The sequence below is a fragment of the Heloderma suspectum genome, chromosome 7 (genome assembly GCF_057233095.1).
Source record: "Heloderma suspectum isolate Gila_16-S chromosome 7, 16-S_ref, whole genome shotgun sequence".
Lineage (NCBI taxonomy): Eukaryota > Metazoa > Chordata > Lepidosauria > Squamata > Helodermatidae > Heloderma > Heloderma suspectum.
This window is the reverse complement of record NC_139464.1, coordinates 10,342,626-10,357,851: the sequence shown is the minus strand read 5'-3', so window position 1 is coordinate 10,357,851 and position 15,226 is coordinate 10,342,626. Positions and strand designations below refer to the sequence as shown.

Genomic DNA, 15,226 nt, shown 5'->3' with positions numbered 1-15,226 from the left:
GAGGCTTGTCCAGATTTCCTTAATGAGAAGGTGACCAAAGGAGAGCGACCCTGGCTCAGTGGTAGAGCACAGGTTTTCCATTCAGAATTTCCCAGGTTCAGTCCCTTGCCTCTCCAGTGGCAACTGGCAAGGGACTGAAATATCAGGTGGGAAAGACGTCCACCTTTCTGAACCCTGTTAGTTGCTAACAGTCAGAGTTGACATTTCCTGGCTAGATTGTTGTTTAGTCGTTAAGTCGTGTCCGACTCTTCGTGACCCCATGGACCATAGCACGCCAGGCCTTCCTGTCCTCCGCTCTCTCCCGGAGCATGCTCAAGTCCATATTCATTGCATCGGTGATGCTATTCAGCCATTTCATCCTCTGCCGTCCCCTTCTCCTTTTGCCTTCAGTCTTTCCCAGCATCAGGGTCTTTTCCAGGAGTTTTCTCTTCGCATTAGGTGGCCAAAATCTTTGAGCTTCAGTTTCAGTATCTGTCCTTCCAATGAGCAGTCAGGGTTGATTTCCTTTAGGATTGACTGATTGGACCTCCTTGCAGTCCAGGGGACTCGTAAGAGTCTTCTCCAGCACCACAGTTCGAAAGCATCGATTCTTCGGCGCTCAGAATGCGACAAATCTGTCAGTTTCACTGACAAATGGATGGACGAATGTGTCAGTTTCACTTGCTCCCATATTCAAATTTTGAAATCCCTTTTCTGTCCCATTTTATGAAGGAATTTGCAGATTTTGGTGAATTCTGATCAGAAAAGCAGACCAAATGAATCTCTCACCCACCTGTACAGGCCCAATTCAGCTATTGGTCCAGCTGTTCCCAGCATGGAGAGGACCATATGTTGCATCTGCCTGCCATATAGTTTTTAAAGATGACCCTGTCAGAAAAAAAGAGGTGGCAACCCTAATTCAGCATCAGAAACAGGGAATCAAACCTGGACTTTTCAGAGCTAAGCCCTCCAAGTCCTCTGCCTAGATGGATGAATCTGACAGTTTTGGTTTCACCCACATTCCATTTTTTTTAATCTCAAATTCTTCCCATTCCATTTATGAAGAAATGCATGAATTTTGGTAAGTTCTTATTAAAAAAAACTGAACTGAATGGAATTCTCACCCATCCCTACTAGATAGACAAGCTATGGGTTGCATCCATTGTTAGTCTAACTTAAATTCCATTCATTTCAGTAGGTCTACTGTAAGTAGGACTAACATTGGATACAACCCAATTAGTTTGACCAGGAGTAAGGCAGCTTCCTATGTAAAGACTGTGATCGGCATTCCTCTCCTACAATGGAGTGACTGTGAAGGCCAGTCAGACTTGGCCAGCGCCCCATGTGAACTCATTGGACAGTGCAAAACATCTCCCAGAATCCTCTGCAACATGGAAGCGTTCCACAGCAGGGGGATCATTGGCAGACATATTTAGAGAAAAGCTGGAAATGGGCAGAAATTACATTGGGATCTACTGGAAGATTTCTGTGTGATTTGCGGTAGATCAGCAAGGGTCTCCCAACCCCCAAATTGTTTAACAATAGCCATTTTTAGGTCAAAATTATGCTGTTAGAATCCCTGATCTAGAGTAACGCAGATACAGAAATTCGTACTTGTGTATGCAGGTCATCCCTGTGTGCAGTTCATGGGGTTCATTAGCCAATTGTCTCCAGACCTTGAGCCGCCATTTTGTTTAGGGCTTTGTATGACAGTAACATAACCTTATACATGGCTAGGTGGCTAATAGGCAGCCAGTGCAGTTCTTTAACACAGATATGATGTGAGCATAGTGAGCACCCTACCTGCTGCGTTCTGCACTAGCTGCAGCTTCTGAACCATGCACAAGGGCATCCCCACATAGAACCTCCATGTTTAGAGGTACTATACCAGTGAATACTAGCTGTTGGGGAGAAACAATAGGAGAGGACTGTTATTTTCATGTCCTGCTTGTGGCTTTCCCGGAGGCATCTGATTGGCCACTGATGGGAAACAGGTTTCTGGACAAGACAGAACACTAGGTTGGTCCAACAGGGCTTCTGGCCTGCATGGGGCTAGTGGCTGGACCATCTTTGGATTAGCTGGGCTTTTGGTACATCCCATCCTTACGCATGATACGAAACACTCCGATGCATATGGCCCTCATTCATTGCCTGCTGCACGCTACTTAACTTCTTGCCAACTCAGGCATTCTCTACAGCAGGGGTGGGCAGAAGGTAGATCTCCAGATGTTTGGGACTTCAACCCCTGCCAGCATGGCCAATGACCAGGAATGCTAAGAGTTGAAGTCCAAAACATCTGGAGACCTACCTATTTCCCACCCCTGCTCTACAAGAGACAGGGCAACCATGGCTACATGCCTACATGTATGTGCACAGCCATAGAAAGACTGAAACATGAGCAGTACGCATGTACATGGATATGCCAGATTCATGTGATCCTTCTTTCCCCTCCCAAAAGGTGGGGGAAGGTGACACACCTCTAGCATGTGTATATATGAATGTGCACATTGGCATCGCACATGACAGCGTGTCCATTGTGGGAGGTGAGTGTATTCAGCCCTAGATGCCATGAGTAGTCTTGGTTCAGTGAGCTCTCCTTGAGAGTATGTTACCCAAAAAATGTCCATTCGTTGCCTATACATATCAGAGCCCAATTCAAGGTGCTGGTTTTAAGCTATAAAGCATTGTATGTGTAAGAACTGGGCCCAACATCCCTGCAGAAGCACTCCAAAAAGGCATGTGAACTGATTCAGAGTCAGATGAGGAAGAAGGTGAAGGGGTGGTGGACTTATCAAGGTCACGGGAGGTACAGCAAAGCCACAGTGGCAGAGAGGAGTCTTCCCAGATGCCGGCTAAGCAGTTGGATTAAAGCCAGCCAGAAACCTCTCCATCCATGGAATGCCAAATCTTACAGCGGGGGAGGAGTTGGGAGTGATGAACCCAAGAATCAGATGTCAGGCAAGAAGGGAAGAGCAACTTTGGGACATGAGGCATTCTTAGAATCATAGAATAGTAGGGTTGGAAGGGGCCTAGAAGACCACCCAGTCCAACCCCCTGCTCAATGCAGGAGTCCAAGTCAAAGCATCCCTGACAGAGGGCTGTCCAGCTTCATCTTGAATGCCTCCAGTGTGGGAGAGCCCCCCTCCCCGGTAATGGGTTCCAGTGTCGTATTGCTCTAACAGTCAGGAAGTTTCTCCTGGTGTTCAGCCGGAATCTGGCTTCCTGTAACTTGAGCCCATTCTTCCATGTCCTGCAGTCTGGGATGATCGAGAAGAGATCCTGGCCTTCCTCTCTGTGACAACCTTTCAAGTCCTTGAAGAGCGCTATCCTATCTCCCCTCAGTCTTCTCTTCTCAAGGCTAAACATGCCCAGTTCTATCAGTCTCTCCTCATAGGGCTTGGTTTCCAGTCCCCTGATCATCTTCATTGGCTGCTCAAAAGAGGTCCCTAGGGGAGGACCCTCCCTGAGGACGGGACTGGAAAAGCTGTTCAGGTTTTGGTGCTAGTTTTCTTTGCAGCTTCCTATCATAGTGTATTCGTCAAAGGTAGCCCTTTGTAGTCTAATTAGTATTATGCAAACCTGATTAGAGAACTAGGATCTGTGTTGCTGTATGTGGATTACTGGAGGCTTGGCACTCGACAAAATGGCTCTGGACCACAAAACCAGATGGAGGGCTTTCCTGGTATGAACCTACCAGTACCCTGCAATCCACATTTGAGGTCCTCCTCTGAGAGCCTCCTCGTAGGGAGGTTTGGAAGATGGCAACAAGAGAGAGGGCCTTTTCAGTGGTGGCCCCCCTGTCCATGCTTCTTCTCGGCAAGGCCCACCTGGCATCAACATTATCTTTTCGGCACCAGTTAAAACTTTTCTCTATTCTTGGGCATTTGATGGCATGTGATGGGCTTTTTAAGGCATTGGCTGAATATTTTAGTTTGTTATGGGGTCATGGTATTTTAGTGGAAATTGTTTTTAGCTTTTTAAAATTTTGTGTTTTAATCTTGTTGTAAATCACCTTGAGTTTTTGTTTTTTAAAGAGAAAAGCAAATAAGAAATTCAAATAGCAATAATAATCATGTGTTCAAAGTTCCTGAGTGATGGAATAATGTTTACCATATTGTGACCCACCCAAACAGATACCGAGGGAAAACCTACAGGGCAACGGTCAAGATCGTCCAAACATCCGACCAAGTTCTGGATTTCTGCCGAAGAGTTTGCGCTAAGCTGGAATGCTGTCCGAATTTATTCAGCCCTGTGCCAGTTACTGAAGCTTGCCCTGAAAACTGCTCCATTCACACCAAAACAAAATATAGTGAGTATGAGTGAAAATGGTGTGATGAATCGCAGCCTTGGCCTTTGCTCATGGAGGGTGACTGCTGACTGCCCAGGATCCCTGGGACCAGTCAGGACTTCTTATGTTCAGGACGAGGGGAGAAGTCGCCCCTTTTCCAAACAGCAACGTGTTGAGAATGAGTGAACATCACCTACAGGCCAAGAGTTGACATGGACGTTGCCTCCAGCTCCCTTGTAAAGAACACAGCAATCATAGAGGTGGAAGGCATCTCAGAGATCATCTAGTCCAACCCTCTGCTCCATGCCGGCTCTGCACTGCCAGGTGCAGCTACAGCATCTCTGATGGATGGCTGTCTAGTCTCTACATAAATACTTCCAGCAACAGAGAACCCACCACTTCCTGAGGCAGTCTGTTCCACTGCTGAACAGCTCTCACTGTTGGGAGGTTTCTCTAATGTTTAGCCAAAATCTGCTCCCCTGCAGTTTCTACCCACTGGTTCTAGTCCTGCCCTTGTGAGCAGCAGAGAACAAGTCCACTCCATCTTCTTCATGACAGCCTTTTAGATACTTGAAGGTTGCTATCAGGTTTCCCCTTATTCTTCTCTTCTCCAGGCTAAACATACCCAGTACTTTCAAACGTTCCTCTGGCTGAGTTAATGGCCTGAACAAGCTAAAGTAAAATGTCTGCTAAGTGGTGGTCAATTTGACCAAATGAAAGTTTTCTCCACCAATCAGCTGTTCAGTACTAAATACACGTTTCGCGCCAATCAGCTTTTTTGGATGGTCAGAATAATGTGATTTTTTTTTTGTTAGTGCTTCCACCCTGCTGCTGTTGCCTTTGGATGGTTTGGTGGTTAACCGGGGGTTTGCTGCTTATGTTTTACTCCAGCTTACTATTATGGAAAGAGGAGGAAAGTCATGAAGCCTCCAGCTAGTGAAAACAACAGCCGGAGCCTGGAGAGCAGACATAGCAAGCCGGCCAGGCGCAGGAAGAGGCAAAAAGCCATTTTGGCGCAAAAGAAAAGGCAATCATCTACAACAGATCTGGACCCAGCAGGATCTGCAGAGGTGACGTTTGGATTCTGATCTCTTTTTCCACAAGGATCTACACAGACAGCAGAATGTGTAGGAAATGAGATGGTAGAGTCCTGAGGCGACAGACTGAATTGTACCATTTCAGAAAGCAGTTGGGGGAAATCAAATTTTTAATTCTCCCATACATAACACACACAAACACACTCCCTGAAAGTAGAAAATGGGCACAGCAGGGAAATCACTGGGACAGAACCCTTCCCCTGGCGTAATGCTTTCACGATTATGAAGTGAACCACAGAGGCTGAATTATCGGGAACAAACTTTACTTAGCAATGAACAGCTACCAAACTATATACATAACTGCAAGTAGTCAGATACCCCTTAGCAACCTTTCCCGGCTGGTGTCACCGAGGACTGATTTTCCCCATACAACTATTTCTAGATCCCTTTAGCTCCTGCTCACGTTATACCTCGTGTGCTAGTTTTCTTCTTTCGGGAAGACTTTATGCACTGGAGTTTTGAAACAGCTACTCCCCACCTTTAGTCTGAAGTGGGAAAGTCTCTACTACTACCTCATTCTGCTGCATGTGTAGAGAAAGCACCACTGAGCGCACTATCAGGTTTTCAAGTACAAAACAGCCAGTCAAGGCCAAAAAAACCCAAAGGAAAGCGTTCATCTCACCTTGCCTCCAGCACAAGTCTTTGTGATAGTGGCAGTTCACACACTTAGCTGGGGAGTTTCTTCTTGTTCAGGCCTGTTCAGTATCCAGCTGAAATCAGCCTGTAAATGGCTGAAAGAACTTTGGCCCATCCAATGCTGTCAGGTGTGTGACGTGATCTAGAGACCACTGTGCCCGCTGCAGCTCTCCCAGCCTGAATTGGGCCCTCCTAACAGTGCCCCCATGCAGTCATCTGAGGAGGGGGGAAGAATCCATATTGAGAGGGGCACAGTAGAGGCTCAAATCCTTTTTGTACACCCAGTGACACCAGTGGCTCAAAGGTATCGCTACTGGTTTCAGTTGGACCCTCCTTATCAACAATTCCCATTTGCAGGAGGCAAAAGGTGTTGGAGAGGGTCTGGTACTTGCTGGGAGGGCCGAAATGTGGTGCATCCAAGATGGCTGGACATTATGGGAGAAATATCCAAATCCAAAATTTTCAAAATGCCCACAAAAATGTACAATCCCATGGATTATGCCAACAATCCATTTATATCAGGGATAGGTGGAAAGTAGATCTCCAGATGTTTTGGACTTCAACTCCCAGCTTTCCTGGCCATTGGTCAGTCTGGCAGGAGCTTCTTGGAGTTAAAGTCCAAGACCTCTGGAGGTCTACCTAACCTCCCTAACTTGTTCAGTTTATCCTTCAACAGAATTCACGGCTGCTCCATCAAAGAATTCTTGACCTCCACTCCGCCTTCCCAGTTCATATAATCTATTTCATCACAGTTCATTTTTTCCTTCCTTCAATGTGGGCACAACCTCATTGCAGGAGAGTGAGGAGGAAGAGGCGGAGGCCTTGGACGATGAAACATGGAGTGAAGAGACCAGCCCAGAACTGCACGACGACCAGACAGATATCTCTTCTGCAGAGGTGCCTCTGGACAAGCCCACGGGTGCAATGAAGTTGCGCAGCAGTGCAGATCTGGACCAAGTGGCTCGTGCTGAGAGGGGAAGGAGGCCTCAGAAGGCATTGTCTCTGTTATGTACCAAAGGAGAGAAAAGGGCTCGGCTCAGACAAGTGAGGTTCTGGGCTGTCAGTGCCTTTTCATATCCCCATCATCCCGATGTGCTCCTATTGCTTCTGGGGAATTTGAATGAATTCAGCAAAGCTTTGTGCATTCTCTTCCCCCTCAAAAACCCCCAAGGTGGGACTTCTGTGTCAAGAGAACCCCAGATTCTGTACCTGAAAATAACAGAATTCTGCAACTTTCATCATTTTGTATGCAATTCATAGACATTAGCAAGTCTTTATGTATTTTGCATATTTTCATCTGTTACTCACAGGGTATTTCTCCCCCCAGCACACAGTGTCCCTTGCGGCAACACTATATCCTAAGGGTCCCCCGGGTCCATATTTGGCAATTTGAGAGACTATTGTGGGCGTTTTCACAAAATAGGTGTGATGGGTTGGGGTTTGCCCATTCATAAAATGGCTGCCATGGTGAGCATGGCTGGTCACAAAACAGTCATTTCCCAGAAGGCAACGTGGTGAGGCTAAAAGAAAAGGGACTTGCCCACACACCTAAGTACAAGGCAGAGGTGGGGTCTGAGCTCCAAAACACTCTGTTGAGCCCAAACATAGATGACGCGGGAGGGCAGAACTTTACTTTGCAGCATGCTGGACTCCCAGTTCAAATAATTAAAATAATAACTTTAAAATCTTCAGAAATGAAAGTGAAATCAGGATGGGCAGGGAGCCTGATGGGTGCCAAGAGAGGTGTCCGTGTTGGAGACACACACCCCTTTAGTCATGTGCAGGTGTTTAGCCTGTGCAGAGGCTAAAAGTGGGGAGGAGGAGACATATGCGTGCCCACCAGTCCTGCCCCCAACACCCACATTCCCACCTGCTCAGTCCCCACCCTTCCTGCATTGATAGAGAAGGAATAGGGTTGTTGGGGGCAGGGCTTGCATGCCTCCCTGTGTCCCCTCCCCACTTTTAGCCTTCACGTGAGCAGGTTGGATGCCTGCATAGAGCTGATGTCAGGGGTACAGAACTCTTTCAGCCCGAGGGCCGAATTTTGAGACGCTCTTGGGGCAGGGGCATTCCAGTGGTGGGGGCGGGGGTGGGGGCTGATGGCAAAGAGGGTGTGGCCAAAGGCAGAAGGGGCAGGACAGAAAGAACAAAAATATCAGCATATTTATCTTAAAGCTTTCAGAGAGGCATATCAGCCTTTAAGAATGAGGGGGGGGGGGAGATGCAAAAGCTGGGAAGCCACCACATTATTTATTTATTACATTTATATCCCGCCTTTTTTCCTCCTTAAGGAACCCAAGACGACATGCATAATCCTCCTCCTCCCCATTTTATCCTCACAACAACCCTGTGAGGTAGGTTGGGCTGAGAGTCTGTGACTGGCCCAAAGTCACCCACTGAGCTTCCATGGCCGAGTGGAGAGTAGAACCTGGATCTCCCAGCTCCCAGTCCAATACTCTAGCCACTATACCACACTGCCAAATGATTGGCAGTCAAGGGACAGGGGGACAAGGGAAGGGGACATGACCATCTTTGGCCCCCAGGTGGGTCAGATTGGGCTAGCAGCCCTACCGTTCAATATCCCTGGCATATGTCATTATGTAGCACCAGCATCCCAAGGAGGCTTTCCAATGGAATAAATGGTGAAAACACAAGTTAAAGGGCTTCTTCACACAGAGCTTTTATCCTGCTATTGAGATCGGTTACTCATGGAGGTTTGTGGGCCCTTTAGATGACATTGTCAACCTCCAGGGCATCTACAACACCAAATGGCCTTTATTCCATTTTCAAAAAGACTGGAGATAATGAGTTATCAAACTACCATGCTTGAGTTCCACTTGAGTTCCCTCTTGAAAAGAGGAAAAGCTGCAAGAAGAGGAGCTGGACCACAGCGCCATCTAGAGGTTGTATAATGAAACATATGGAAGACTCAGATAAGGGATAGAAGGAGGAGGAAAGGGGAGGGGGAAAAGGAAGCATGTCCATCATGATCCGGCATTTAAAACAGAAGCAGAAAGCCCCATTTAAATGTGGGATTTTAGGCTGGTGTAGAGATGCTCAAAAATGGGGCATTGCGTTTTTGTTTTTTTGCCACCACTGCCAAATGGTAAGCCCCCATATTTATTTTTATTTTTTGCAATCTTCCAGTCCCCCAAATTTCTCCCTTTTACCCCATGCACCCAGTTTCCAGTGAAAAGTTTGTGATCAATCATCATTGTCCCCCAGAAGAGGCATATGGAAAACATTCCCCTTTGCCTGTGCAGTTTCATATGCTATTATTCTCCTGAAATAAGGAAATTGATCTGTGGTGTCTCACTACCGCCCCCCCCCCCCCACACACACACTAGTGTGTGTGTGTTGAAGTTTAGGTTTACACTGAAATTGCAATTAAAATGAACGCAGGAAATGAAACCATTCATCCAAGCTACTGGGGTGTAAATGACCCTGATGTGGTAAAAACTCTCATTTAACAATAATACAGTAACTACTTCACACTGATGAACAGTTAACATGACAGAGTGCTGAGCATTCAGTACTGATTTACATCCATACCTCTAGGAGGTTTTGAGTTGAAGGGAAAAGTGCATGAATAAAGTATCAAAGGTCTGTGAGAATAAATATGGAATAAATAGGAATAAATATGGGGATTTTACAGATACCCCCCTAATACCATCTCTACATAATTTTATATCCCCCTGTACGATCAACAGTAATGCTGAATACAATGTCATATGTTTACATTACATTGGAATCATTGTCAAATAGATATCATTATTCCTTTAAAGCTATGATGTAATTATACAGGCCGTAATTTTTGAAATATTGTTGAAGAGCAATTATTGCAATTTCCCCCTTAACAATCCAGCTTTGGTAGCAAGTTAACTCTGTAAGAGATGGAAAAGCCAATTAATTCCTATGCTTATTCCTTCCTAATTATAGCCGCTTCCTAGACCCCTGAACATCAAAGAGGCAGTGAAATTGACTGGACCAGACCCTTGGGCTAGTTAACTTCATCCCTCAGAGAAACTCAGAAAATATTCATGGGGGAGGAGGGACTGCTTAGCAGTGTGTGTGTGTGTGTGTGTGTGAGAGAGAGAGAGAGAGAGTGAGAGAGTTTTAAAGCTACATGTGCAGATATGTGGACAAGCACACATTGTTCTGCAAACTTTAAAAAAGTCTGAAAAGATTTCATCAACTGTTCTGGCATTATGAAGGGAGAAGAAAGAAGGATGTTCCTTCTCAGCACTGATCATGGTTGTTGTTGTTCAGTCGTTCAGTTGTGTCCGACTCTTCATGACCCCATGGACCATAGCACGCCAGGCCTTCCTGCCCTGCGCTCTCTCCCGGAGTGTGCTCAAGTTCATATTCATTGCGTCGGTGATGCTATCTAGCCATCTCATCCTCTGCTGTCCCCTTCTCCTTTTGCCTTCAGTCTTTCCCAGCATCAGGGTCTTTTCCAGAGAGTTTTCTCTTCGCATTAGGTGGCCAAAATATTTGAGCTTCAGCTTCAGTATCTGTCTTTCCAATGAGCAGTCAGGGTTGATTTCCTTTAGGATTGACTGATTGGACCTCCTTGCAGTCCAGGGGACTCATAAGAGTCTTCTCCAGCACCACAGTTCGAAACTGATCATGGTGCTGGGAGCTAATTGAAGCTTTTCTAGGACACTAGTTTAAAACACACACACCAAAGAAGCTGAGAAATCGTTCTAAGCAGAGAACATGGGATAGCTGAGGAGAAAATGAACATTCCTATTGTGGACAATGGACTGGATCCAAACATCCTTTTCCTCTCATGGGAGGAGTGTTTCTGTGGAGGATGGGAGCCTTTGGATCCAGCCTACTGGCAGCTCTACAAAACCACCTCCACATCTCTGAAAAGCTGTTGTCTGTATACACCAAAAGTTAATTACAAAGAAAGAACTCCCTAAGTATAACAGAGTTCGGCGTGGGGATGAATTGTCTAGCAAGAATATGGTTTTCAAAAGCAGGTCGGACTGGATGGACAGCTGACTGAGGTGGTGTTAATTATTATTGGACAGCCTTCCCCAACCTGGTGCCCTCCAGGTGTGTTGGGACTGCAATTCCCATAACTCCCAGCAAATTACCATGCTGGCTGGGAATTATGGGAGTTGCAGTCCCAAGACATCTGGAGGGTGCTAAGCTGGGGAAGGCTATTATAGGATATTCCATCATAGGCCAGGAGGCTAGAATAGACTAGGTGACTGGTTGGATCCCTGCCAGTTCTGATTTCATTTTTGCTCTTGTAGGAGATAAAGCAAGAACCAGAAGAGAAACTGGTTCTGGAAAGCAACCCCTTGGAATGGACTGTGACCGACGTGGTGAGATTCATCCGGCTCACGGATTGCGCTCCTCTTGCCAAAATATTTCAGGAGCAGGTATACTTTGCTTTGTTTTACGGTGTCTCTGGAGGTCATCCTGCATCATAATGATGAGAGCTGAAACTAGGGATGTACGAACCCACTCCCATCCGTGTTATCTGGGTGCTCGCCCAGCCCCTGCTTGCCGGTCTCTGGACCACGCTCAAGTCCCTCACACACTCAGCGAGCAGCCCGCACTCACCCGGGTGGCCTCGTCGACCTCTGCAGTCGCCATTTTTTGAAAAAGAACGTGGTGGTCACAAAAATGCACATATTTGCATACACATGAAAATGTGCATTTTTCCACATGCACATGTGTGAAAATGTGCATTTTTGTGCATGCACGAAATGTGCATTTGCGAAAATGCACATTTTCGCATGTGCAAATATGCGCACTTGCAAAAAAGCACATTTTCGTATGCACACAAATATGCACACGAGTGGAGCCAGGAGCTCTGCGGGCAGGGGAGGTTCCACCAGATTCCCGGATGGAATCGGGCGCCCACGCTATTCCTAGCTGAAACTAATTCAACTTGCTTTCCAGTGTGGATGTTGCTTATGAAGATTCTGTATCCTGTATCAACATTCTAAAGCTCAGAAACTCAAGCCTGGGACTAGATCTGGCCTGCCTGGCTTCCCAGTCTGGCACTCCGGTGCTCCCCAAATGGCCAAGCCCCTTTGCCCTGACCCCACTCCCTTTTCCCCAGCAACCACTCCTTTGGTGGCTTCCCAGCTTTTGTGCAGTTTTCCCCGCATTCTAGATGGTTGAAATGCCTCTCCTAAGCCTTAGTTACTGGCAGGAAAAGCTTTAAGCTAGAATGTGCTGGTATTTTGGCCACGCCCTCTTTTGCCTTTGGCCCCACCCACCGTAGGAATGTGGCCCCCAAGAGCTTCATCAAAATGGAATTCAGCCTTTAGGCTGAAAGAATTCAGATACCTGTGTTCTAATGGGACACACACACACACACACACGTGGATTACTCCACTGTGCCCACTAGTGATGGGTGAGAATGTCATTTGATGTGCGGGTTTGATAAGAACTTAGCAACATCTGCAAATTTCTGCATAAAAAGGATGGAAAGAACTAGAGATTTTAAAAAAATCAAATGTGGCAGAAAGTGAAACTGACCAATTTGTCCAACTCCCGTGCCCACTCCCACTTGTGTGTGTGTGTGTGTGTGGGGCATCAACATCCCCCAGCCTATTTCTGCCTTCCTGTGTTTTAACTCCAGAGTTGCTGTGAGTTTCATTTTCTGTTGTTGTACCAATGCTGGTTTTGATTTTATGGTTCGTTTTGTATTTCAATGACTTTTATTAGCGCTGTGCCGAACATTTCACCCATATTTTTTTCGACCATTCTCGTCCAGTTTGAGAGAAAAGAAATTGCTTTAGAAAAGAAATTCAAAGGAGAAGAACTTCTAAGTAAATTGTAAATTCCAAATTCTACAATTCTAAGAAATTCAAAGGAGAAGTTCTAAGAAAATTCTAAGAAATTCTAAGAAAATTGTAAATTCCAAATTCTACAATTCTAAGAAATTCAAAGGAGAAGTTCTAAGAAAATTCTAAGAAATTCTAAGAAAATTGTAAATTCCAAATTCTACAATTCTAAGAAATTCAAAGGAGAAGAACTTTCAGAGAAATCCTCCTGGGTTAGGTTCAGGGTTCTTGTGCTTGCCTTACTTAGGAGGTAGCACAGGAGTGTGAGTGACTTCCCTGTCTTTCATTGTACAATCATCTCTGTGGCAGCCTGTAGTTTCCTTGGCTTCCCACACTTCAATTAAAGCCCAAGAGAAGACATAACAAAGTAATTCCTCCAATTGGGCTTTTTAGATCAGGAAACACAGGCGGCCTGGGAGGCTGCAGAGCAATGGGGAGAAGCCTAATGGAAAGAAAACACACACATATACAGCACCCTTCACCACATTGCAGTAATTAGGTAAGCTCAGCAACACCACCAAAATAAATTATTAAATGCCCTGAGAATGATGCAGAAGAGTGGAAGCCTCAACACTTGTGGTGGAAGTGGGAAAAACCAAAAACGCTTAGGAGAAAAGAAAGAATCTGTGCTACAACCCCTGCCGACAGTGAGTTCTACCTGTGAGAAACTGTTGGAGAATGTCTCCTCCCATTGGAGAAATTCAGTGAAAATGCCCCCCCCCCTTCTCTGCCCACAAATACTCTGGGGAATTTTGAGAGGCCATTTGCACAGAGCTCTAATTTTTATACTTTATTATAAGACTCCCAGGGAACGTTGTGTTATAGGGCAGCATACAAATGTCGTAAATAAATAAGGTACGGCCTTCCACCTCTTGCTGTTGCCACTAATGGGAGGCCCTTATCATCCCTAGACTGGCCCCTTCCTCCCTGAACACCCCTCTTGCCATTCATGTTTAATGTGGCATGCATCATACAACACCCCAAAGTAGTGACGTTGCCAACATTCATAATTCCCTGGTACAAAATGCAAATGTACCTGCAGTGCTCGGGAAGATTACACATTGAGGATCATTTCCCTGAGAAGTTCTTCTCCCATTTGGAATGTGGAGTGAGATGTTGTGCCTGTGAAATCAGCCAGTTTTCCATCAGCCCTTAAAACAGCCCAAATCCGGCTGCCTTGGGGTCCCAATCCAGCTCTCCGGAGTTATCCAAATGGCCACGCCCCCTTAGCCTTTCCCCCAGCCACCGATTCTTTGCTGGTTTCCTGGCTTTTGTGTGGGTTCCCCCTGCCCCATCCCGAAAGGTTGAAATGCCTCTCCTAAGGCTGAGTTACTGGCAGTCAGAGCTTCAAGCTAAAACATGCTAGTATTTTGAGTATTTAGCCCTGCCCCTTTTCCCTTTGGTCCTGCCCCTTTTGCCCTCAGCCCCACCCACCACTGGATTGCAGCCCCCGGCAGCTTCTCCTTGGGCTGAAAAAGGTTCAGCACCCCTGCCTTAAAATGGCATCTTTTTGTTGCTGTTGTCCAAATCCTGGACAACAGATCAGGCGGAGCTGCAGATCTAGTTGCTTAAAGCTCTAGAGAATGGTGCAGTCCCTCAAATGGATGCCCTTTCCACTTCCTCTCCCTCCTGCAGGACATTGATGGCCAAGCTCTCCTCCTGCTGACCCTTCCAACGGTGCAAGAGTGCATGGACCTCAAGCTGGGCCCGGCCATCAAGCTGTGTCACCAGATCGAACGTGTCAAGCTGGCTTTCTACGCGCAGTATGCCAACTGACACCACCACTCCACGCTCTTCCTTCTCCATGCCTTTCGTTGGAAGGTTGCTTCTGGATTTCCTCTCCCCAGGCTTCTTTGCATTCAGAAGCACTGATATTACAGATACGAGAGAGGATGAACCTAATAAGCATCTAGGTTATGGCCAAACAGATCAGGAGGCAGCCGGCTTTTCTCCTTGCGAGGTTATCCACGGGCTTCATAAAGGTCGTGATTTAGCAAAGAGTCGAGAGGGATGACAGCAGGAGAAGCGAAAGCAACATCAGTGGAGGGGCCATAGATCATGCCTAAGGAGGCAGGACTGTCGGCCTTCTCTTTTGCTCTCCCTGCATGGAAGCTATGATGCAACCAGGGTTGGAAAAGGACCTGCATTTCTGCACGTGTCTAGATTCATGGCCAGACTAGGTCATTTTGCTGCATCCTCCTTTCCCCCCATTCCACATACAGAAGCTGACCAGTATCGATGTGCATCGTAGCAACTACGGAGTGCTAAAAGGGTCATATTTAGCCTGCAAACAAACTAAACATAGGGATGTATGAAATTGGCCTTACATGGCTCCGCCGGGTTCCGCTGGGGGAGGGGAGGCGCTCCGTCCCTCACCCCAGAATCCTTGCCGGCCGGCTGTGCTCCGCAGG

The 15,226-nt window shown here is 46.5% G+C and overlaps 1 protein-coding gene across 1 annotated transcript in view; it reads left to right on the top strand.

Annotated features, from left to right (window-relative positions):
• SFMBT2 (Scm like with four mbt domains 2) overlaps positions 1-14,654 on the top strand; it is a 98,819-nt gene extending 84,165 nt beyond the window's left edge. The window contains exons 16-20 of the mRNA XM_084809074.1: positions 4,113-4,288; positions 5,159-5,337; positions 6,796-7,044; positions 11,268-11,396; positions 14,451-14,654. Coding sequence (XP_084665200.1) covers positions 4,113-4,288; positions 5,159-5,337; positions 6,796-7,044; positions 11,268-11,396; positions 14,451-14,591 — 874 coding nt within the window. The 3' untranslated portion in view covers positions 14,592-14,654. The remainder of the gene's footprint in view (positions 1-4,112; positions 4,289-5,158; positions 5,338-6,795; positions 7,045-11,267; positions 11,397-14,450) is intronic.
• Positions 14,655-15,226: the final 572 nt, after the last annotated feature.